Source organism: Bidens hawaiensis, unplaced genomic scaffold, assembly GCF_021521415.1.
Source record: "Bidens hawaiensis isolate Kalapana, Puna unplaced genomic scaffold, B.hawaiensis_p1.1 tig00002181_1, whole genome shotgun sequence".
NCBI classification, from domain to species: domain Eukaryota; kingdom Viridiplantae; phylum Streptophyta; class Magnoliopsida; order Asterales; family Asteraceae; genus Bidens; species Bidens hawaiensis.
The window spans coordinates 831,355-855,786 of NW_027491116.1; the positions used below are offsets into that span (position 1 = coordinate 831,355).

At 39.0% G+C, this 24,432-nt stretch overlaps 1 protein-coding gene across 1 annotated transcript; it reads left to right on the plus strand.

Moving 5' to 3' along the window:
• Positions 1-1,100: 1,100 nt before the first annotated feature.
• LOC143609341 (uncharacterized) lies at positions 1,101-22,952 on the plus strand. The gene is made up of 9 exons (XM_077084119.1): positions 1,101-1,293; positions 6,749-6,879; positions 7,592-7,740; positions 7,882-7,943; positions 11,925-12,283; positions 12,387-12,675; positions 19,660-20,049; positions 20,251-20,558; positions 21,729-22,952. Exons 1-9 carry the CDS (start codon positions 1,101-1,103, stop codon positions 22,836-22,838), a joined length of 2,991 nt encoding a protein of 996 aa, XP_076940234.1. The 3' UTR covers positions 22,839-22,952.
• The last annotated feature ends 1,480 nt before the right edge of the window (positions 22,953-24,432 follow it).

Genomic DNA, 24,432 nt, shown 5'->3' on the forward strand with positions numbered 1-24,432 from the left:
ATTTAGTTTCATAAAACATTTTGTTAACCAATTAAAAATAATAAAAGACCTAACTCACTTTTGTAGGAATCACGGTTGCATTTAGCGTATGCAACAATCCCTTTAAACCCCCCGATAGCCCGGGTGGACGAGTGTGGTCTCGTGAGGGTTTATAGTGAACACACCCACAAAGTTCCAAAAGCAACACAAACATATATACAAATCATACACAACAGACAAACATCATAAGATGTGGGAAGACGGTGGTGGGATGTGGTGATATATATATATATATATATATATATATATATATATTATTAATTATTTATTTAATTTATTTAATTTTTTTCAGATATCCATGGCCCATCGCGTAGCGTGATGGATCATGGGGGTAAGGGTCGTGCTACGCGATGACGTCAGACGTCAGGAATGTCTCAGCCACCATCGCATAGCGCGATGGTGAGCTGTCCAGGGCCATCGCGCTACGCGATGGTCCCCAGTGAACAGAAAGTTTTTACCGATTTGGGGTCGGGCATTTTCCGACCCGGTCACTTTTCGACATCCCGACATCACCCTGAATATGTTTTCGAAGTCGGAATTTGCTATGCGTACCTGGATTGACGTGAAATTAACCAAATGCTTCCATGACTTGCACTTCACCAAAACCTCCCCACACTTGGGATTTGTTGCACATAACTCGAGACAAAAGTAAGTGCGAGTTATCAGGAGATCAAGCAACGGTCTTTGACCTGGTAAACATGGAAAGTAGCAAATATCGTGTTAGTTATATAATGTAATTAGGATACCAGTTATCTTGGAGGATACCGCATCCTGGATTCGTTCTGAATATAATCTTTGCTGAGGATACTGAAAATCCGTGCCCTAACAATTGTCCCCAAATTTTAACGGCTGTAGATATGCACTACAGCTGTAAAATTTTTGAATTTTGAATTTTAAATCTTCGCATGCGTGGTAGATTGTTGATGCACATGTCACTCATCCGCCATTTAGGTAAACCCTAAGCCGGCCTTATAATTACTTGGATAAATAACATTTCCATCCATCTTCTCTTTTATCCAGGTAACTTCTCTCTTTTCTTTCTTCTGTATCTTTGCGAAATCATGAGTCCAAAGCTTTCTTCTTCCGTTATTGAGGATTTTGTGTCTCAGAATCTCCTCGCTAGTCCTGCAAACGAGATATGTACTTTTGGAAACACCGATATCGCGAACCTTCGATCTCGGGGTTGTTTTCCTGCTGGAACTGTTTTCCGACCTTTTGATGCTGCATTATCTTCTGATTTTGTTTCTAAAACCTGTATTTGCTTCCTGTTTTGGCCGTTTAAAATCGGTTTTTCTTACACATTTTCTGCCTTCACCACCGAGTTCTTTTACAAAACGGGTCTTAGTTATGCTCAAACCATGCCCATGGTTTGGAGGACCTTGTTCGTTTTGGAGAGGTTAATTGCTGACCATGCCCTTGTTGGGTCTATATTTTGTGGTTTGTACTTAGTTATATTATTGTATGTCGTGTTAGTGTGCTTGTGGATGTAAACCGAGATCCTTATGGATCTCGATGGGATTTGGGCTTTTATTGGGCTAGTTGTTTTTTTTACCCTATATATAGATCATATTGTATAGGGTTTTCGCGGTTGGCATTCTGAGAGAGAGAGATTAGTCGTTCACTGTGTTGTTGGTAGAACGAGTATTGTAAGCATAGTGCTTAAGCACCCGACGTTAATAATAATGTGTGTTTTGAAGCATTCAGTCGTGTGTTTTACGTGTTCTTGCTTATTGTCTTGAATCATCTTGTGTTAGGATTCCGCACTAACATCAAGATTCTTGATATCATATTGTAGTGATCCAGATTCGGGACTTACAATTGGTATCAGAGCCTTTGACCTATTCAGGCTCGTTATTGTGATATCAACGGATTCAAGATCTAAGTGTTTGGTGGTTTGGTTGTATTTCCGGCGAACTGTTGATCGGAGAAGAGAAAGGATTGCTTTTGGTGAAAGATTGATTTTGTTTTGGAAACAAATCAAATCCCACTAAACTCGGGAGTTTGTTATACTCAAAATCCAACTGAATCTCTAGTTTTCGGCCAGAGAGATCGGTTCTTGGTTAGTTTTGAGGGTTTTCGGCAATTTGTTCAAGTTTTCTTCTGAAATTTGATCGTTTTCGGTTAGATTTAAGGGTTCTCGGTCATCTTTGGTTCTTGGTCAACGCATACTGTGAACGTAGTTGGATCTGATCAATTTGATTTGGGCTTTGTGTATTGGACTTTAGAGTTTTCTGGACTTAAGATTTGTTTTGGACTGATTAAAACTAAAATGGATCAATTAACTAATAATAATGGGTCATCCAATGCTTCACTCCATCAAGAACTGGATTCCATAATGGGGACCACCACTCGTGTGCCTCGTCTACTGTCTCGTGAGGGGTTCAGCTAGTGGAAATTTCGATTCGAGAAGTATGTCAGGATGAAAGATGCAAAAATCTGGAGAAGCATAGTTAGGGGACTCCAAATCATCACATATCAACGTGAGAACTCAACTGAAGTTGTTGTGAAGCCTATTGCTATGTACGATGATGATGATCTTGCTAAGATTGAAGAGGATGAAAAGGCGCTCTCAACCTTAACTATGGCACTCTCACCTGAGATTGCTTTGGGTTTTAGAGAACTTCAATCTGCTAAGGAGTTGTGGGAGGCGTTAATTGAGGTGTATGAATGAAACGAAGACATGAAGAGAAGTCGCCAAGACCTGCTGCGACAAAAATTCAATATGTTTAATCATGTTTTGGGAGAGTCGTTGGAAACTCAACTTTAAAGGTTCATAGCTCTTGTGACTGAGATGAGATTTGCAAGCATCTATCTGGCAACTTCTGAAATAAACAACAAGCTGGTGAACTCACTGCCTAAAAGTTGGGATATGAATGTTGCCGTTATCAAGAAGACAAAAGATCTCAACAGGAAGTCTATATCCGAGATGATGGCTACCAATAAGGCATGTGACATGGATGACAAGCAACGTGCTATAAATCACGCAAACTCCTACAGTGCAGCTGGGTACAACGTTGCTTCCAATAATGCACTTATATCACAAGACAACTTCTCAATGTTCAAGACTACTCAGGGACAACCGCAATTTCAACCTCAAAGCAACTTCCAAATGTTTAAATCCACTCAGAGTCAATCATCTTCCATCTCACCACAACCAGCTCCAGTCTTCTTCACTAAACCTGCTCAATCTCCTACTGCTAATGTTCAACCTCAATCATCTGGTGTTGCTCCCAGTCAGGTTTCCCTCTATCCCAAAGGAAACTCAAGAGAACATAGCTTTAATGGTGGGATTCATGAACTGCTACAATGCATTCCTAGATGGAGATTTGGTTCAACCTGTTGTTGCTGCTGAGCTTGATCAAATCCATCCAGGTGATGTTGAAGAAATGGATATCTCTTGGCAGATCGCCATGGCAGTGTTACGGGCTAAGAAATTCACGAAGAGAACGGGAAGGAATAATTGGAATATGCCGAATAATCAGAAGGTGGGTTTTAACAAGGACACTCTGAGGTGCTACAACTGTCACGAGCCGGGTCACTTTTCTCGTGAATGTACCAACCCAGCAAAGGAAGGAAACATGGAAAGGGCGCTGGTTCCAGTGGGAAACGCTAGAGAAGAAGTTGGGGGTAGTTCGGGAAATGCTGAAAGGGGTTTGGTTGCTCAACAATTTTCTTGGGCTGATCAGATGGCTGCTCTCAACATTAGCAATCAGACTGCTAATTATGCTCATGTTGAAGACACTAAAGAAGAAAATGCTGCTGAGGAGCAAATCAAGGAACTTCAATTCGCATTCATGGCCTTCACTCCTCCCAGCTTATCTGAGGTAAGATTTCAACCATGTTCTCAAGAGTGTGTTGATAAAATTAATTTATATAAACTCCACAATAATAACTTGATTAGAGACATGGAAAGAGTGAAATCTGAAAATTTTAAACTTAAGAAAAATGAAAAAGCTTTCTTAGATAAAATAGAAGCAAATCAAAAGGATTTTTCTAAGCTTAAATATGAATTCAGCATAAAGTGTTGACACCACTTAAATGCCAAGCAGGAAATTGCTGAATTAACCGCTAAACTGGAAGCCTCCAAAATAGAGATTTTGAATTTAAATGCTAAATTTGAAAGAGCTGAACTTGATTTCAAAAAATTCAAGGGTTCCAGTAAAGTAGTTAGTTTAATGATTGATAATCAGTTATGGTGGAAGGAAAACGAAGGTGAGGGCATAGGATATAATCGGGTACCCCCACTTTACAATGACAACTATGTTCGACTTCCTGTCACCGAAGAACAGGAAGAAAAGGTACATGGCATGAAGTACGGTAAACAAGATAAGAATGACAAGTCTGTTCCTGTGAATACAAATGTATCCACTTCAGGAGTGATCGATTCTAACGTGTTTGCTTCATGTGCAGAGAAAGTAACTGTTGAGGAATGAACTGATAAGGATGATGACTCTTGTGTTTCGTTTAATAAAGACATTAATTCTGATATTTCTTTAAAACTGCTTGTTTTGAATTCTGCTAGTTCGACTGTTTGTGTGGGCTTTGGTTTTAAGAGCAAAGACAATTGTGTGGTTAATTCGGTTAAAACTATTAAATATGATGATGTGGTTTTTAATAAGAAAATTAAAAATAAAACATTTGCTAAAAACTACCCACCACCCAAGTTCATTAAAGAGGGATGCTCAAATGAACAAAAGGGTGTCGAACCGAACAACAGGTCTAATGGTAAACATCAAGCTAAGCGACCTAACCTACACAATAGGTTAAGACAAAAGGTTCACCACAATGATTTTTATAAAAACGTCAAACTTTTTATAATTGTGGGATTCCTGATCATATTGCTAGAAACTGTCCACATCGTCCATATGTTCCTTACTATGGATTTTATCAGAGGAATATGCCTCGTGATACCTATCGACGAAAATTCGGGCATCATAAGGCAAATCCCTCTGACGGTTATTGGAACAAGAACAAATCTGGTAGGTTTCGTCCTTATCAGACCAAGCCTAACATGTTTAGTAGAAGTGATAGAAACCATGATTCGACTTAAAAAACTAACTCAATTTCTAAATCACGGCCTGTCGGGAGAACAAATTCGTCTGTTCCCTCTACACGCAAACCATAGACTGAACCATCTATTCGTACAAACAACAGTAAATCTTACAATGGTAAACATAAGTGGATGCCTAAGTCTCCGGTAAAGAAGGTTTCTTCTTCCATTTTAGATAATCAAGAAGATATGTCATGGCAGCCTGTAATGAGTGTAGACGAGTCAGGTGTACCTAGTGTTACTATGGACTGGGTGCCAAAGTCAAATTAATCCCGCACTTTGTGCAGGAGCAGCTATGGAGGAATATCATCAGACCTTGGTATGTTGATAGTGGCTGTTCCAGGCACATGACATGAGACATTTCCCAGCTACACGACATTCAAATTTTTAATGGTGGGTATGTGTTCTTTGCGAGTGGAGAAAATTGGAAGATCACGCAGAAGGGTACTGTAAGTAACGGTGTTCTAAAATTCGAAAATGTTAAGTTTGTTCCAGACTGAAGCACAGTTTGTTGAGTGTGTCACAAATCTGTGATAAAGGGTTTTCAACTCATTTTACTAAGAAAGAGTGCTTGATTTTGAAACCTGGTATCATTATACCAGAAGACTGGATTCTTGTTTGATCACAAAGAAAAGATAATGCTTACGTGATCGACATGAACAAAAATGTTGCTGGTGAAATAACCTGTTTGTTTTGAAAGGTGTCTGAACATAATGCCATACTTTGGCATAGTCGTCTAGGTCATGCTAATATGAAAAAATCTGAATCGTCTTGCTAAAAATGATTTGGTACGTGGATTACCCGTTAAAGATTTTATTACTATTGAAAAATGTATGGCTTGTGCTTTGGGTAAACATCATCGAAAAACTCATAAGCCAAAATTGATCGTTACCATTTCATCAGTTTTTCAACTATTGCATATGGACCTTTTTAGTCCGGTTCATGTTTTGAGTCTTTCTCGTAGCTCTTACTGTCTCGTTATTAATGATGACCACTCACGGTTCACTTGGGTGTTTTTCTTGTCAAATAAGAGTGAAACTACAGAACTGATCAAGAGATTTGTGATGATTATGGAAAATCAGCTGAATCTGAAACTAAAAGGAATTCGTTGTGACAATGGTACGGCATTCAAGAATGCATCATTGAATTATTTTTGCTCAGAAAGGGGGGTGCTCTGTCAATACAGTTCAGTTCGGACACCATAGCAGAATGGTGTGGCTGAAAGGAGAAACAAGACTCTTATCGAGGCGGCAAGGACCATGCTATGTGATTTTAAACTGCCATTATTCTTCTGGGCAGAAGCTATCAACACGGCCTGTTATGTTCAGAATCGGGTGATAATTAACAAATCACAAATGAAAACTCCATATGAGATCGTATATGGTCATAAGCCTACTGTTGCACACTTCAGAGCCTTTGGTTGTCCGTGTACTCTACTGAATCTCGAGTCTACTTCGAAGTTTGGGGCCAAAGCTGTTGATTGTTATTTTGTTGGGTATGCTGGTCACACTGCCTACAGAGTCTACAATAAGTCAACTAAACAGATTCTAGAATCCTATGATGTTCGTTGGTTGGAAGAAAACGAGACTGATGCTCGTGTTGGTCCGGACTGGTTATTCGATTATAATGAACTCTTCAAACCGTTCAATGTGCTTCCAGTCATCAACACAAAAACTTCAGGTGTTGCTACAGCAGATACTGAGAAAGAAGACCCATATGCAGTATCTCACATCTCTCCTCTTCTGGATGATGATGTCACAGAACCACTTGATGACAACCCACCCGCGTCCGTTAGTCAGCCGAAAGAAGTTACGGGAGCTGTGTATTCTCCAAACTCTTCAGAAAATGCTTCAACAGTTGAGGGGGGGGGGGGGGAGTCCTATTCGTCAAATCTTCGGGAGCACCTTGTTTCCCGATATCATTCCAAATGAATACGTTGCCAGCACTTCGTACTCACACAGTACGGCGGCTTCTGGATGGAAGAATCCCCTCACTGAAGTTGATGAAAATTTATCAAACTTATCCCCTACTGGAGATGTTCCCGAACAGCCGATTCCGACAAGAACTCAACGAAATCATCCTATTGAGAATGTTATCGGCCCTCTTGAGACAGGTGTGTCCACCAGAATTCAGACAGGACACATAAACAGTTGTTTGTTTTCTTGTTTCATCTCTCAGATTGAGCCGAAGTCGGTGGAAATGGCTCTTCTAGAACCAAGTTAGGTGGATGCCATGCACTAAGAGTTGAATCAGTTCGATAAATTGAAAGTGTGGATGTTAGTTGAACTACCAGAGGGAAAGAAAGCATTAGATATGAGATGGATTTTCCAAAACAAGCAAGATGACACGGGAGTTATTGTTAGAAACAAGGCACGGTTAGTTGTTGGTTTTCGTCAGGTCGAAGGGTTAGACTACATTGAAGTCTATGCTCCCATAGCTAGACTCGAAGCCATTCGGATTTTTCTGGCTTATGCGTCTTTCATGGGTTTCACGGTATATCAGATGGATGTTAAGACCGCGTTTTTGTATGGCGAAGTTAAAGAAGAGATTTACGTGGACCAGCCACCGGGGTTTGTGGATTCTAAGAATCCTAATCATGTCTACAAATTGGATAAAGCATTGTACGATCTTCACCAAGCTCCTCGGGCGTGGTATGCTACGTTGACGGCATATTTTCTGGGTCATGGCTATACAAGGGGGACCATTGATCAAACTCTGTTCCTTAAAACCGTCGGGAAAGATTTGATTCTGGTTCAGATTTATGTGGATGATATTATCTTCGGGTTTACCAGTGTTGAGCTGTGTTCAAAATTTGAAGAGGTTATGAAGAAGAGATTTGAGATGAGCTCTTTGGGTGAGATGACAACATTTCTAGGATTGCAGGTTCGTCAGAGCTCGTCGGGAATTTTGCTGCATCAAGGAAAGTACGTTGAAGATATGCTTAAAAAATTTGAATTTCAAGATTCCAAGAGTGCTGCCACTCCAATGGCAGAAAGGCCTCTTTTGTCGTCTGATCCTAAAGGAGTCCTGTAGATCAAACGTACTATCGATCGATGATCGGGTCTCTGATGTATCTCACCGCCAGTCGTCCCGACATCATGTTTGCAGTCTGTCAATGTGCTCGTTTCCAGGCTAATCCTAAACTCTCTCATTTAAATACCGTTAAACACATTTTTAGATATCTGAAGGGACAACCGAAGTTAGGTCTTTGGTATCCCAAAAACTCAGAATTTGATCTTTATGCTTTTGCTGATTGCAATTATGGTGGAGATGACATTGACGGAAATCCACATCTGCCGGCTGCCAGTTTTTAGGAGATCGTCTCATTTCATGGCAGTGCAAGAAACAACAAACAGTGTCTACTTCGACTGCCGAGGCGGAGTATGTTGCTGCGTCAGCTTGCTGTTCACAGATTATTTGGATGCAACATCAATTGCTGGACTACGGTTTGGAAATTCTTAACACTCCCATTTTTTGTGATAATGATGCTGCTATTGCAATTGTTAAAAATCCCGTTCAACACTCCAAAACCAAGCATATTGACATCAAAGTCCATTTTATTCGTGACTGTTACGACCGGAAACTGATTCATCTTGAACAGGTCCACACTGATAATAATGTGGCGGAACTATTTACAAAACCGGTCGAAATAGCCAGATTTAATGTGCTTGTGGGATTTCTTAAGATGTTGCGTTTTGATGACTGAATATTTTTGAGGTTTAAATTGTGTACATAAATTTTTCTTCGTGTCATAATTTCTGTACAAATTTAGGGGGAGAAAAAGGAAAAAGTCAAAAAAATAGTGTGTGTTTGTTTTTATCGTTTTATAGAAAAATTAAAAAGTAAAAAAAATATGTGTTTGTTTATATTCACTCTCGCTTAAAATTATGTCGACTGCTCAAGTTTGAAGGACATATACTTGTATATGTTTGGTCCGGTAATCTACTCGTAGATTCATAGGATAGCCATTTATCTAAAGACTGAAAGCATTCGGGGCGATTGTGATGTGTTTTATGTTTTGAATTCTTTCACATAAAATTATGTCGGTAATTCCAATTTGGAGGGACACGTATTCTCATATGTGCTTGGTCCTGTTAACCACTTGTGGTCATACGGGATAGCCATTTACCTGAAAGCTAAAGAGTGACCGGGGTGACTGAGTTCTTAACATGTGTGTCTTCTAAGAAATGATATGATTATTCAGTCAATAGCTTGATGAAGCTTAAAATTATTTTCAAATGAAAATTGATCCAACCTTTGGAAAATGATAGATAAATTGTTTTTGTGTGTCGAGCGGGTGAAGTTATTAAGCTTAAAAGGCCCTAGAACAGTCACTGATTTGTATGGTAACTTTCCATGATGCGTAAAAGTTGAAGTGATATAAACTAAAATTGCTAAACTTACTGTGGAGAGTCATTTTGAAGAAATGTGCATGCTTTCATATACATCTCTCCCAAGGATAGGCAGAAAAGCAATTACTCAGTCATACACGAGCCCGTTAGTGTCTTGATCACCAAAAATATTGTACTGCTTTGTTTAGTATTTAAAAAAAATGTGTTATTATCTGTATATATACTTCTTAAACAAATTAGTTTTTTTTTTAAATAAAAAAGGCTTAAAGGGCCTTACTAGAACTACAAGGGTGGGGCACTCAAGTAAGTCCTAAACACTCTAAATGAAAGGCCTGTAAGTCCGGACGGCTTGTAAGTCCAACGTTCAACCTTAAAGCCTAAAATTTTTTTTGTCCATAAACTTTTGATCAAGCACTAGGGGATTGGAGTCAAATTGGGGTGATCTGGGGAAAGCCAAATACGCTTTGAGAAGAGATAGGAGGCATCACAGGTCCATGAGTGATGTCTATCTAAGCTTTATGCTGAACTGAACCTAATTCATATCACTGATACAATGATAGTCATGTTAAGTTCAGTATACCTGCTATTAGCCTGTCTCTCTGTGTCATAATAATGTTGAACATGAATCCTAGTGACAACACCTTAAACAATATGATTCCATGTTCGGATTTTTTCTCAAAAAGTGGCGTTTTTGCAAAACTGAAATTTGATCCCAAATTAGATAAATATCTAGAAGACTTGTGTTTTGTGTTGTTGTTGTTTTTTTTTGTTTTTTTGTTTTGTTTAGTATTATTTTCCTTAAACCTTATTTTCATCTTGAAACTACTCTCCTCGAAACATGCGTTCAAATTGGGATTTGTAACTGGTTATCTCATAACTCAGTTTTTGGGCCAAAGTTTGTAATCAGGACGCGATTGACTGGACCCATCTGGGTTCTCGGCCCATTAAATTGGAAATATAAGAGGGTTTTGGATTTCATTATTGCCATTATTTCAAATTCATTTTCAACTTTTATCTCTCTGGCCGAAAACCCTAATATTTTGGCATCCTAATCAAGACTGATCGTGTTTTAGTTTCTTTGTGTTCGATTACAGGTAAGAGATCTATGGAGGATGTAGCATGATACCACTGTGATAATCCTAGTAGGCTTGTTTGAGATGAGATGTCAATGATTGTCCGGACCTTTGTTCATTGCTGAACTCGTATCGTGTTGATTGTTAGATTTGATTGAGACCATTGTGGTGGTCTTAAGTGTTTATTGAAGGTTCCATGGTAGACTGGAGTTATTGGTTGTTTGAAGGAGATAACACGGATTTCTAGGCTGAATTCAAGGGGTCTTCCGTCTCTATGGTGGTTTGGCCGAAAACCTTTGGTCAAACCAAGAGTTCTCGGTTGACTTTTGTTGATCGAGATCTCACTCCTTTGACCGAAAACTCTTGTTCTAGGTTGATTTGGACAGAGAACATCTTACCTTGACCGAGATCTTAAATATTTGACCGAAATCCACCTGTGTGGACAGAAAACACATTCCTGGACCGAAATTCATTATAATATTGTTATTATTTTTCACTTATGGTCCATATAATATGTTTATATCACAATTGGTTCTAAATGTTTAAGATATTAATGATTGTGCCCATAAACTTATGATTGTCACTCAAGTTACATAAACATTTACTAACTTGACTTGTTTGTTGCAGTAATGGTTGATCAAGCTCCTCTAAAGTTCGTTGATACTCACAATATAGCTGGATATTTGGTTGATCCTCCTCCATCACACAAGGAGTTCAAGTCCATGATCGTTGGCCTCAATTGCAGGATTTCTCACGCCTTACGAGAAAATCCTATCATTTGCAAGAAAATGATCACGGACTTCTGGAACAATGCTTCGATTAACCAGTGAGGACCAGGTGGAGTTGTGTGTATTGACTCCAAAGTGCAAAAGAAGCCAGTCGTCATCACAGAGGAAATTATACGTGAAGTGCTTTTGTTTGGGGATCAATCTAATTACCCAACAGAGTACTCGACTGTAGCTGTTTCTGAGATCCTTACAAGAATGGGCTACGAGGGATCCTACCCTCTTACAATCAAGAAGTTATTCCACCCGTACTGGAGATTTCTGATACACACATTCTTTACGTGTGTGTCGGGACGAAAAAGGGGTTCCGATGAGATTAGCCATACGCAGATGTCGGCCACTGTTGCTCTGATCATGGATTGGAATTACAACTATTCCAAGTTCGTTTTCGATGAGATGTTGATCAATTTAAAGGGAAAGAAGAAAGAGATGTTTCTTATGTATCCTCGGTTTCTACAGATGATCTTTGATTCACATACTGACCTTGTCAGATCTGTTGAGACACTGGCTATGAAGTCGATGGGACCCAATACCTTTGGGTTGATGAAGCAATCAAGAAAAGGGGCAAAGGTCGTCTATCAAGGCCTTCATGAGCTAGTTAAGTTTGGCCGCTTTGCTGAAACAGAGACTGTACCAGTGACAGCTCAGGTTGCTGAAGAGCATGTGGCGCCAGTTCAGAGGCATACTACTGCTTTTGAGATTGTTTCTGATGATGAAGATGAGGAGACTCCTATACAACAGTTGGAGTCCGAACACCGTGAAACGGAGACTACTCCGTCTGCTGAACAGTTACTAGATTTTGAGAAGTTTAAAGATTTACTTCAGTCAACTGCTTTGAAGCATCCTCAAACAGATACTGAAAATCAAGATGAAGATGTACCAGAAAAATCAGACACTGATCTAGTTCCTCGAAAAATAAGAAAGAAAGATCCAAGATCAGGCGTTCTGATTAATGAACCTGCAACAACAACAACAACAACAAGAGTCAGCAGTTCCTGAAACTCATGTTGATTCAAGTCCATCAACTGCTGAGCCTCAAACCCAGGAACAGATATTTGATGATATAGTTCAAGTGTTTGACTTTGAGGCCGATACTCCACATACTGATATTCCATCTGGATCATCCGACCCCACCAATCAGGGCCAATCAAGCTCCAGTGCCTCTGAGAAGATTGCCCATATTCTTGCTATTAAGGAACAATTTTTTCAGAATAAGGGAAAGAGGTTCTTACTGGAAGCTGAACCAGTAGACGTCCAAGCTTTGCAACGTCGAGTCTTTGAGCTCGAACAAGACTCAGTTGTCAAAGACGTACGTATTCAAGAACTTAAGGCTAGTAACACTGATAAAGATTCCAAGATTAAAGAGCTTAAGTCTGGTATGGGAGAATTAACTGCTACATGTCTAGACCTCCAACAAAAACTTGTTTAGAAATTTGGAGATGAATTCAAGAGCGGTGCTGATGTAACTTCAAAGACTCCAAATGTAGATCAAGGTGGCAGTTCTGGTGGTCGTCCTGTTGAAAACATAGATGAATCCGAGACATTGAAACAATACATGTCTGCACCTCCAATGATAGATGAGAAGTTGGAACAACTCCAAAAGAAGATTATGATTATGAAGAATTCAAATCAGAATGTTGAATCCTCCGATCATCCTGATAGATTTGTTGTTACTTTTGAAAAGGGTATTTTAGATAAATATGGTGATCGTTCTGGGGGAATGTCTTGGGGATTTGATGCTGAAAGAAATATGTGGTGGGTTAAACGAAGGTCTGGGAACACCGAGTACTACAAGAAGATGAAAGATTTTGGATCTTGGACAAAGGTGGATCTCAGTGACCTCATAAATGCACCATTCCACAATCCAACTAATGATAAAAGAGGAATTGATTTCTGGAACTTACTCAAGAACCAAGTGGATAGAGGCTTTCCGATGATGACAACTACCGAATCATTCTTGAAGAAAGCTAAAGGTGTAAAGGATCCAAAGACAGGAAAAACCATGGTAAACGTGATGTGGCCTGCAACAAAGAAGGCTACTCATATTCCTGTACCTGATGGAAATTTAGAGAATATGAGATTCTGGATGTTCAACAGTATGACTGCTATCGTCTTCATACGTTTACAGAAGGGTAAGGGGCAATACAGATTTGTTGATCCAAAGGATTTGCTCAAGCTTGGAGAATGTGATATCATGTGACATTCATGACAAAACGAGGTACACTATATTCATTACGTAACAAGTAAACGATAAATCGGTTAATTCGTAGTGCTTAAACGAGTAACCGACCGACACTAATTATGACCCGTATACATACTGAGGGGTCATATACGAGTTATATATATGTTATAGAGGCTAACATATTGATATTTAGGCCCCAGTACGTTTAAAACTCTTTAAACGAAAAAGGTTTCGTTTATCGATACGCTATAAGCTTAAACGCAATCGTTAATATCAAAACAAGTATTGTAGCATCCGTTAAGCCGAAAAAGATTTATAAAACACTTATATGACATGTTCTAAGCAATCCGTGAAAATATTTTGGAATTTTACAACGAGTCAGTACGTTTTTCTTATTTTACAAAAATAAGCTGAAAAACACTCGTTTTTACGCTATTTCTCATACCCGAATTAATTTTCTTGCGAAAAACCGAACCCGAACTAAATTTGAAGTGGGCTTTTCATGTTTGGGCTTGTATGATCATATTAATGGGCCAAAACAGCCCATTATGGGCCTATACCAATTCCGATCGGAACACTTTTCCCACCAAACATCACACCTTTTTATTTAACTTACTCCCTAAGACTTGTTATTCATTTTAACATACTGAATTTTGAAGTCCAAGCAGCTCTACCCCTGTTCTCTCAACTCCCTTTCAAAAACCCTAAGGTAAGATCAAATTCTATGAAGATTTAACCAAGTTTGATTTATATAATTAACATATAAACATGTTTTAGTTAGTTTTAAACATGTTTAACCATCCAAAAACCCTAAAAATCAAGTAAAATTATGTTTTGATGTTAAACATGTTTACAAACCAGGAACATATACTTTTTTGGTCAAAAACGCGGATTAGAACATGAATACAACGTTTTTACGGTTAGAAAGTTCGGTTTGAACCCAAAACCGAAACCCTAATTATCAAGGCTGTTACATGGATGATTTATGCTTGGTTTGATGTTATATGATATGTAGATATACTGAGTTTGCAACCCGAGACCCGGAGAATCGTTTAAGCTAGCAAAATTCATCGAAAACCGACAAGGTAAACCCGTAACACTCGTTTAGGGGCTGTTTAGTGTTAGGTTGTGACATGCTTGTTGTTAGCTTGTGAAAACTTGCAGGGACATTAGGGATCATATAAATGAGTCCCTGTTCAAATTTGGTAATTTTTCGATAAACGGAGAATATTTGGTGAATTTATTCCCGTTTATGAGCGTTTATTTGGGAAAAATAGCTAAACATATTGAAAAATTATGAAACTTGGTTTTGGAGTTTAATATGTGATGGTAAGATCACTGGTAAAGTTTGGGAATCATTGGAAATGTCTAAGTATGGTTTGTACAATCATGGCTTAACCGAATTTGAACAGTCGAAAAACGCACAAAAAGGCATTGTGTCAAAAGAGTTAGGTTCTGGAAATTTTGCAGGGGCTATGTAATAACATTGAGGTCATTGGTAAAAATTATCAGATTTTTCGGAGGTCGTTTGATATAAACGGGCCATTTATTACACGATTATAACCTATTAAATGAATTTTTATAAATAAATAATTAATCATAAAATTTCTGAAAATATTTTTATAAAATTCTCCATGTTTTAATGTATTTTTACAAAAATTTACATAATTTATATATAAGCACATATTTAGTTATGATTAATCAAAGATTTAAATTATAATTGTTTTAACGAAACCGGCAGTTTTGTGTTTAACGGACTGACTGGTATGTCAAAATGTCAAAAGTGGCCAAATATCATATTTTTGAATGATATTAATAAAAACGAACTTTTTACGAGAATTCCGGACAATTCGGGTGGATTGTGCGCGTTTTGTATAATCAAACCCGTGTGAAAACGGAAACGAACCCTGCGATCAAACCAGACACCGAAACCTTAAAATTCTTTCATAAATCGAATCATTTTATCAATCAATATATTTACTTAAGTTTATGTGATCTTACCTAATCCCGAAACGTATAAACGATCAACTGAGCTAGGCTCGGAAAACGGTGAAACTGAGCCAAATCCAGTTTTAAACATTTCATAGCATACAACGTCACAATCTAAGACTATGGTCATGTTCTGGGCCTAACAGCTATACCCAGATTATCTATACAGCCCGACTTAGCTTGAACACTGTACTAGTATTAACGATACGATACCGTTAATAGGAATCAGGCTATAAACGAGGCATTTGACTTACTGATACGTAATTTCTGTGCGAACTACGATAAGGTGAGTTTCATGACCCCCACTTTCTAAACTGTTTTACGAACTTTTGGGGTGAAAAGCATGTTTACATAAACTGATATATTTGAAAACGTGTGATGATGTGGATTATCTAAGTACTAACACTTGACAAGTCCCCACAAACACAAGTGATTAACTTCGTGCCGGTGACGTGTGGATAGTACTATCGGTTTGACAAACCCAACTGTGACAGAGCCGGTGGGGTAAGCCGGAACATATGTAAAACCAGTTGCACATTGTCATTATATATTTACATACTGCTATGTGGTGTTAGACATAGTACATACATGGGGCAAAATGGCTGTTAAATGCCAACAGGAGTGCATGGGCAGGAGAGGCCATGCAGTATAGCTCGTTTCGGTTTCACTTGTGGCTTAGTATAATGCATCATACACAGACATATATACATACACACTGTAAACTTTACGAACTCGTGAACTGATTTCATTGATACTCGTGAAACTTGAAACTCACCAACTAGACGTAGTTGACCCGTTTTAACATGCTTTTCAGGTAAAGCAAAAGTGGAATGATTTGCTTACATGCTTGGTGTTAGGAAGAAAGTTGAATAGCTGTGAATAGACGCTGATATAATACTGTATAAGAAGCTCGTAAACCGGTTATGTGTTTTTCTCATCTAGTTTGTAAACTTAGTACCAACCCATGTATTATGATGTAAATTAGTTTATGAATTTCTTTATAAACAATGTTGTTGATACCAGTGTTATCTGTTACATTCCCGTATTACGCTTCCGCAACAACCTAGTCGGGGTGTGACAGAAGTTGGTATCAGAGCCATTGGTTATAAAGAATTAGGATGTCCCTTAGGATACCCTAAGATAACCGTAGGCTCGATTAACTCTGGGAATAAAATAATATTAAATAATATACACGAATGATTCTCGTGATGAACGCGAATGGACAAGTGGGTTATTATGGTCCGGAACGTAATAACGGACTTGTTTGTACGAGGAAATTCGAGAAGATGTCGATAAACAATCGAATAGGTAAAAACAGCAACATATGTGTATAAAATATAATAATAGATAAATATTTGTGTATATAAACGATTATTTGTGCTTATGTGTATAAATACCTGCACGTATCTTACTATGATTAATATAGAAGGATATTATTCTTATTACTAACCATTGTGCAGGAATATGTCAAGAACTACTGATCGTTTACCTAATACCCTACCAACAAGGCCTGAGGAGGAGGAGGAGGATCCGGAAGAGGAAACGGAGGAGGAACCAGAGGAAATAGAAGAAGGTGCAGTTGCGGTAATTCCACGCGAAGTACCCCCAGATCAACCCGACTTATCGGGTTACCGTTGTGACACCTACCCCCCTAGGGAATCCCCTAGGAATGCTGCAGGACAGGGAGCTACTAGTGCTTATCGTTCACCTGTTAGAGCACCCAGATCCTCTACTCCACCTGTACAGCATACACCAGTACCCCCACCCACTATTAGAAACCGTCAGACCGCTCGCATTTCAGTGCGTCCACCTGAGCACACTTCTCTCCCACCTCGATCTACGTACCATAGGGGAGAAACATCACGTGTCCAGGTCACTGAGATACCTATTCCTACTTGGGGTTTACCCGCCCCGATACCCGAGCCACCTCGTCATTCTGATTCAGCATGGTTTGGTTTAGCGACTGATCAGCTTGTAGACCACTCACATTCTATAAATAACCTAAACCTGCATAGACATGATATGCAAGATCACATGCGGTATATGCAGCAAGAAATCAGAATTGTGCAAAGATCCAGTGCTCACAGCCACGGGCGTCAGGATCGAGCGATGATACTACTGGGGGTATGCTTAGCAGTTAATGCGGCCCTAGTGGCTGCTGTTGTTTGGTTGTGGCTTCATGTTACCAAGAATGGATAGGACATAATAGTCTAGTCTTATGTATATAGTCTTTTGATATCCCAAGCAGCATTTTGTTACAGCATGTTGGGCTGACTTGGGAGTTGTTTGTGGTTTAGTACTATTTCAAGCACTGGCCCTTATCGGGTTAAGTCTACATGTCACTTAGTGACAAATTTTGATACGCATATACAAGCGCTGGCCTATACCAGGTTAAGCCTATGCGCTAATTTTGGATGCATATGTACAGTAATGATTATAATTAATACAAACGTGTTTTCTTTGGCATAGTTATGTGTTGTGAAGGTGTAATATCGTAAAGTTGTGTTGATCATAGTGAAACGATATTGATTATTATATAATTGATTATTCTATAGAATGGCCCCGAAGAAAATAAACCCTTTGTCTGAGGCGGAAGTGGCCGCAATGATTGCTCGTCAACTACAAGCAGTGATACCAACAATTGTAACACAAGTCACTGCAGGCATACGTGCTAACAATACTGTTAATCAACCTACGAGCACTACCACGGCCACTGTTAATATACCTCCGCCGGACACTAATGTAGCCCCGGGTGTTACTACCCCGGTGAATACTGATAATGTCATAAATAATAATAACACTCTCCCAACTATGAATGTCACTGGGAACCCAGAACCTGTTGTGCACCCTGATAATATCCCGAACCCTGTACCGGTTGTTAACACAACTAATAATGATAATACTCGGGCCAATACCGATAATAATAATAACCGAGAACCCCCGCGTCAGGAGTACTCATACAAACAATTTACATCATGTAAACCGATTGAGTTTAAGGGTATTGAAGGACCTAGCGGACTGGTCAAATGGATAGAAAAGACCGAATCAGTAATTAATATCAGTGAGTGTCCACCGAACCGCGTGGTCAAATATGCTACCAGTATGTTTCTAGACCAAGCGCTGATGTGGTAGAACACGGTAGTCCAAATAAGGGGACAAGATGCTATTAATCGTATGTCATGGACTGAATTAAAAACCCTCATGCTAGAGCATTTTTGTCCTAAAAGTGAGATTCAGAGGTTGGAACACGAGTTATGGAATCTGGAAATGAAAGGAGCAGACCATGTGGGATACACGAATCATTTTAACGAACTGTCCCGCTTAGTTCCGTGGTTAGTTACACCGGAAGCGAAACGAATTGAACGTTATATCTGGGGACTGACCCCTGCTGTGAGAAGTATAGTGAATTCAGTTGCCCACCCGACATTAGAAAGTGCTGTATCTCAAACGGGTGTCGTTACTTTTGATCTGATAAGAAGTGGAGTGATAAGGATGCCAGGTGAAACAACAAGTTTAAAACGAACTGATTATGGGACAAGAATGCAAGGAAACCCTCAGAACAAACGGGCTCGTCCGAATACCCGAAGTTATGCCATGACCAGTTCTAATGTTAAACAAGAGACCTATAAAGGGACGTTACCGAAGTGCAGAAGATGTAACTTTCATCATGTGGGCGATTGCAAACCGATCGTTTGTCAAAAGTGTGGAAGAACAGGACACTATGCCCCCAACTGTAGAACCCCCACCAACACTGTTAACCGTCCACTGCAATCAACTCAACTCCCTCGACCTCAACCAACTCGCCCACAACTCAACCAACAAACCCCACCTACCACGAACCTCCGTGCCTGCTATGAATGTGGCAGTACGGAACACTTTCGGAGATACTGCCCCAATTTGAACCCGGGTGCAGTGAGAGGGCAGAACCAAGCACAAGCATCAACCTCCAACGCAGCTAAGGGACGCGCGTTTGTTTTAGGACCGGGTGAAGCGCGTCATGATCCGAATGTGGTGACAGGTACATTCTTAGTTTCGGGTCAATATGCTTCAGTTCTGTTTGATACGGGCGCCGATAGAAGTTTCGTATCTGTTAATTTCTTACCTTTAGAAAATATGCCGGTTAGTGAACTAACAAAACCATATACTATAGAACTCGCTAACGGTAAGTCTATACTTGTTAACCGAATAGTCCGAGACTGTTCCCTTATCCTAAACGACCACCCATTCCTTATTGATTTACTCCCAGTGGAATTGGGAAGTTTCGATGTTATAGTCGGTATGGACTGGCTATCTAAGTATAAAGCTGAAATTTTCTGTAAGGATAAGACCGTTAGGATATCTCTTTCGAATGATGAAGCTATGATTGTTCAAGGTGAGAAATCTGGTACGGTACTGCCCCTCATATCTCAACTTATGGCATTGAGATATTTACGCCAAGGTTGTACTTTATACTTGGCGAGCGTAACAGTTAAGGAACCCGAGGAAAAACGAATGGAAGACATCCCAGTGGTACACGAGTATTCAAATGTATTCCCCGATGAGTTGCCTGGTTTACCACCGACCCGACAAGTTGAATTCCGTATTGATTTGATACCGGGAGCAGCACCCATTGCTAAGGCACCTTATAGACTTGCGCCTTCTAAAATGCAAGAACTGTCCAACCAGTTACAAGAATTACTGGACAGGGGTTTTATTCGCCCTAGTTACTCACCGTGGGGAGCACCAGTGTTGTTTGTAAAGAAGAAAGATGGGAGTTTTCGAATGTGTATTGATTATCGAGAATTGAATAAAGTGACTATAAAGAATAGATACCCCTTACCTCGAATTGATGACCTGTTTGATCAACTCCAAGGTGCGAAGTATTTTTCAAAAATTGATCTTAGATCTGGTTATCATCAAGTAAGAATTCAGGAAGAAGACGTACCAAAAACAGCTTTCCGAACTCGGTATGGTCACTATGAATTTTTGGTTATGCCGTTTGGGTTGACAAATGCACCTGCAGTGTTTATGGACCTCATGAACCGAATTTGCAAACCGTACCTTGACAAGTTCGTGATAGTGTTTATCGATGACATTTTGATATATTCGAGAAGTAAGGAGGAACACGAACAACATTTGCGGGAAATCTTAAAATTATTGAGGCAAGAGAAGTTATACGCAAAGTTGTCCAAATGTGAGTTTTGGCTACAAGAAGTACAGTTTTTGGGACACATTGTGAATCATCAAGGAATCCAAGTAGACCCAAGTAAAATTGAGGCCATTAAGAATTGGCAAGTGCCTAAGTCACCAAAAGAAATTCGTCAATTCTTAGGACTAGCCGGGTATTATAGAAGATTCATTGAAAACTTTTCAAGTATTGCACAACCTCTAACCCTCCTAACTCAAAAAGATCGAGCATATGAATGGGGAGAAGAACAAGAAATGGCCTTCCAAACGTTAAAACAGAAGTTATGTGAGGCTCCAATATTAAGCCTTCCAGATGGAACTGATGAATTGGTGGTATATTGTGACGCATCTCGTAAAGGTTTAGGATGCGTACTGATGCAAAGAAAGAAAGTAATAGCATATGCTTCCCGACAATTAAAAGTACATGAAAAGAATTATACGACCCATGATTTGGAATTGGGAGCAGTTATCTTTGCATTGAAGATTTGGAGACATTACTTGTATGGCACTAAATGTACCATCTATACTGATCACAAAAGCCTACAACACATATTCGATCAGAAAGAGCTAAACATGAGACAAAGGAGATGGGTAGAACTGTTAAATGATTATGACTGTGAGATTAAATACCATCCGGGTAAGGCTAACGTAGTAGCTGATGCTTTAAGCCGAAAAGACAGAATCAGACCATTAAGGGTACGAGCACTCGGAATGATTGTTCAAAGTAGCCTAACCGAACAAGTTCGCGTTGCACAAGATAAGGCCTTGAAGGCAGAGCAGCTAGAAAAAGAAGAACTACATGGAAATGAAAGGAATTTTGAGAAGAAAATTGATGAAGTATATTATTACAAAAACCGGGTCTGGATTCCAACACTTCATAAACTCCGAAAGTTGATTCTTGATGAAGCACACAAATCCAAATATTCTATTCATCCAGGTACTGATAAGATGTATAAGGATGTTAAAGAATTTTACTGGTGGCCTGGTATGAAAAAGGATATAGCCGTGTATGTAAGTAAATGTGCAACATGTGCAAGGGTAAAGGCGGAATATCAAAAACCTTCGGGAATGTTACAACAACCCGAAATCCCACAATGGAAATGGGAACAAATTACCATGGACTTTGTGACACACCTTCCTAAAACCTCTAGAGGACACAACGCAATTTGGGTAATTGTGGACCGATTAACCAAATCCGCACACTTTATTCCCATCCGTAACAACTACACCACCGAAAAACTTGCTCAAATTTACATTGATGAAATAGTATCTCGACACGGAGTACCTCTTTCGATTATTTCCGATCGAGATAGTCACTTTACCTCACATTTCTGGCAAGCAGTACAAGAAGCCTTGGGAACCCGAATCGACCTAAGTACAGCTTACCATCCCCAAACCGATGGTCAATCCGAACGAACCATCCAAACCTTAGAAGATTTACTTCGTGCTTGTGTACTGGACTTCAAAGGGAATTGGGATCAACACCTCCCGCTCATTGAATTCTCTTACAATAACAGTTATCACAGTAGTATACAAGCAGCACCTTATGAAGCTCTATACGGGCGAAAATGTAGATCACCACTATGTTGGACCGAAGTGGGTGATACTCAAATTTCAAGATCCGATTTAATTCAGGAAACCACCGATAAGATTCACCAAGTTAAACAAAAATTGAAAGCTGCCCGTGACCGACAAAAGAGTTATGCCGATGTTCGCAGAAAACCGTTATCTTTTGAAATAGGTGATAAGGTATTTTTAAAAGTATCGCCATGGAAAGGTGTTATAAGATTTGGAAAGACTGGTAAACTAGCCCCGAGATACATCGGACCTTTTGAGATTGTCGCAAAAATTGGTCCCGTAGCTTACCGATTAAAGCTACCCTTAGAACTGAGCACTATTCACGACGTGTTTCATGTATCGAATTTGAAAAAGTGTTTGACTGATGAAACGACAATAGTACCACTGGAAGATGTTCAGATCAATGAAAAGCTCAACTTCGTAGAGGAACCGGTAGAAATTGTAGACGGGAAAACCAAACAGTTACGACACAACAAAATTTCATTGGTAAAAGTTCGGTGGAATTCAAAACAAGGACCCGAATATACTTGGGAACGAAAGGACGAATTCCGAAAGAAATACCCACACCTGTTCCCTAAAAAGAAAACCGATGACACATTAAATTTCGAGGACGAAATTTCTTAACGGGGGGAGAATGTGACATTCATGACAAAACGAGGTACACTATATTCGTTACGTAACAAGTAAACGATAAATCGGTTAATTCGTAGTGCTTAAACGAGTAACCGACCGACACTAATTATGACCCGTATACATACTGAGGGGTCATATACGAGTTATATATATGTTATAGAGGCTAATATATTGATATTTAGGCCCCAGTACGTTTAAAACTCTTTAAACGAAAAAGGTTTCGTTTATCGATACGCTATAAGCTTAAACGCAATCGTTAATATCAAAACAAGCATTGTAGCATCCGTTAAGCCGAAAAAGATTTATAAAACACTTATATGACATGTTCTAAGCAATCCGTGAAAATATTTTGGAATTTTACAACGAGTCAGTACGTTTTTCTTATTTTACAAAAATAAGCTGAAAAACACTCGTTTTTACGCTATTTCTCATACCCGAATTAATTTTCTTGCGAAAAACCGAACCCGAACTAAATTTGAAGTGGGCTTTTCATGTTTGGGCTTGTATGATCATATTAATGGGCCAAAACAGCCCATTATGGGCCTATACACAATTCCGATCGGAACACTTTTCCCACCAAACATCACACCTTTTTATTTAACTTACTCCCTAAGACTTGTTATTCATTTTAACATACTGAATTTTGAAGTCCAAGCAGCTCTACCCCTGTTCTCTCAACTCCCTTTCAAAAACCCTAAGGTAAGATCAAATTCTATGAAGATTTAACCAAGTTTGATTTATAATTAACATATAAACATGTTTTAGTTAGTTTTAAACATGTTTAACCATCCAAAAACCCTAAAAATCAAGTAAAATTATGTTTTGATGTTAAACATGTTTACAAACCAGGAACATATACTTTTTTGGTCAAAAACGCGGATTAGAACATGAATACAACGTTTTTACGGTTAGAAAGTTCGGTTTGAACCCAAAACCGAAACCCTAATTATCAAGGCTGTTACATGGATGATTTATGCTTGGTTTGATGTTATATGATATGTAGATATACTGAGTTTGCAACCCGAGACCCGGAGAATCGTTTAAGCTAGCAAAATTCATCGAAAACCGACAAGGTAAACCCGTAACACTCGTTTAGGGGCTGTTTAGTGTTAGATTGTGACGTGCTTGTTGTTAGCTTGTGAAAACTTGCAGGGACATTAGGGATCATATAAATGAGTCCCTGTTAAAATTTGGTAATTTTTCGATAAACGGAGAATATTTGGTGAATTTATTCCCGTTTATGAGCGTTTATTTGGGAAAAATAGCTAAACATATTGAAAAATTATGAAAGTTGGTTTTGGAGTTTAATATGTGATGGTAAGATCACTGGTAAAGTTTGGGAATCATTGGAAATGTCTAAGTATGGTTTGTACAATCATGGCTTAACCGAATTTGAACAGCCGAAAAACGCACAAAAAGGCATTGTGTCAAAAGAGTTAGGTTCTGGAAATTTTGCAGGGGCTATGTAATAACATTGAGGTCATTGGTAAAAATTATCAGATTTTTCGGAGGTCGTTTGATATAAACGGGCCATTTATTACACGATTATAACCTATTAAATGAATTTTTATAAATAAATAATTAA

Excerpts from the sequence above, each read along its gene's own strand:
- LOC143609341 (XM_077084119.1), top strand. The coding sequence starts at position 1,101 with ATGAGTCCAAAGCTTTCTTCTTCCGTTATTGAGGATTTTGTGTCTCAG. Across the intron at positions 6,880-7,591 it reads ATGACAACCCACCCGCGTCC|ATGGATGTTAAGACCGCGTT; the intron begins GTTAGTCAGCCG and ends ACGGTATATCAG. Across the intron at positions 20,050-20,250 it reads GACCCGACAAGTTGAATTCC|AATTGAATAAAGTGACTATA; the intron begins GTATTGATTTGA and ends TTGATTATCGAG.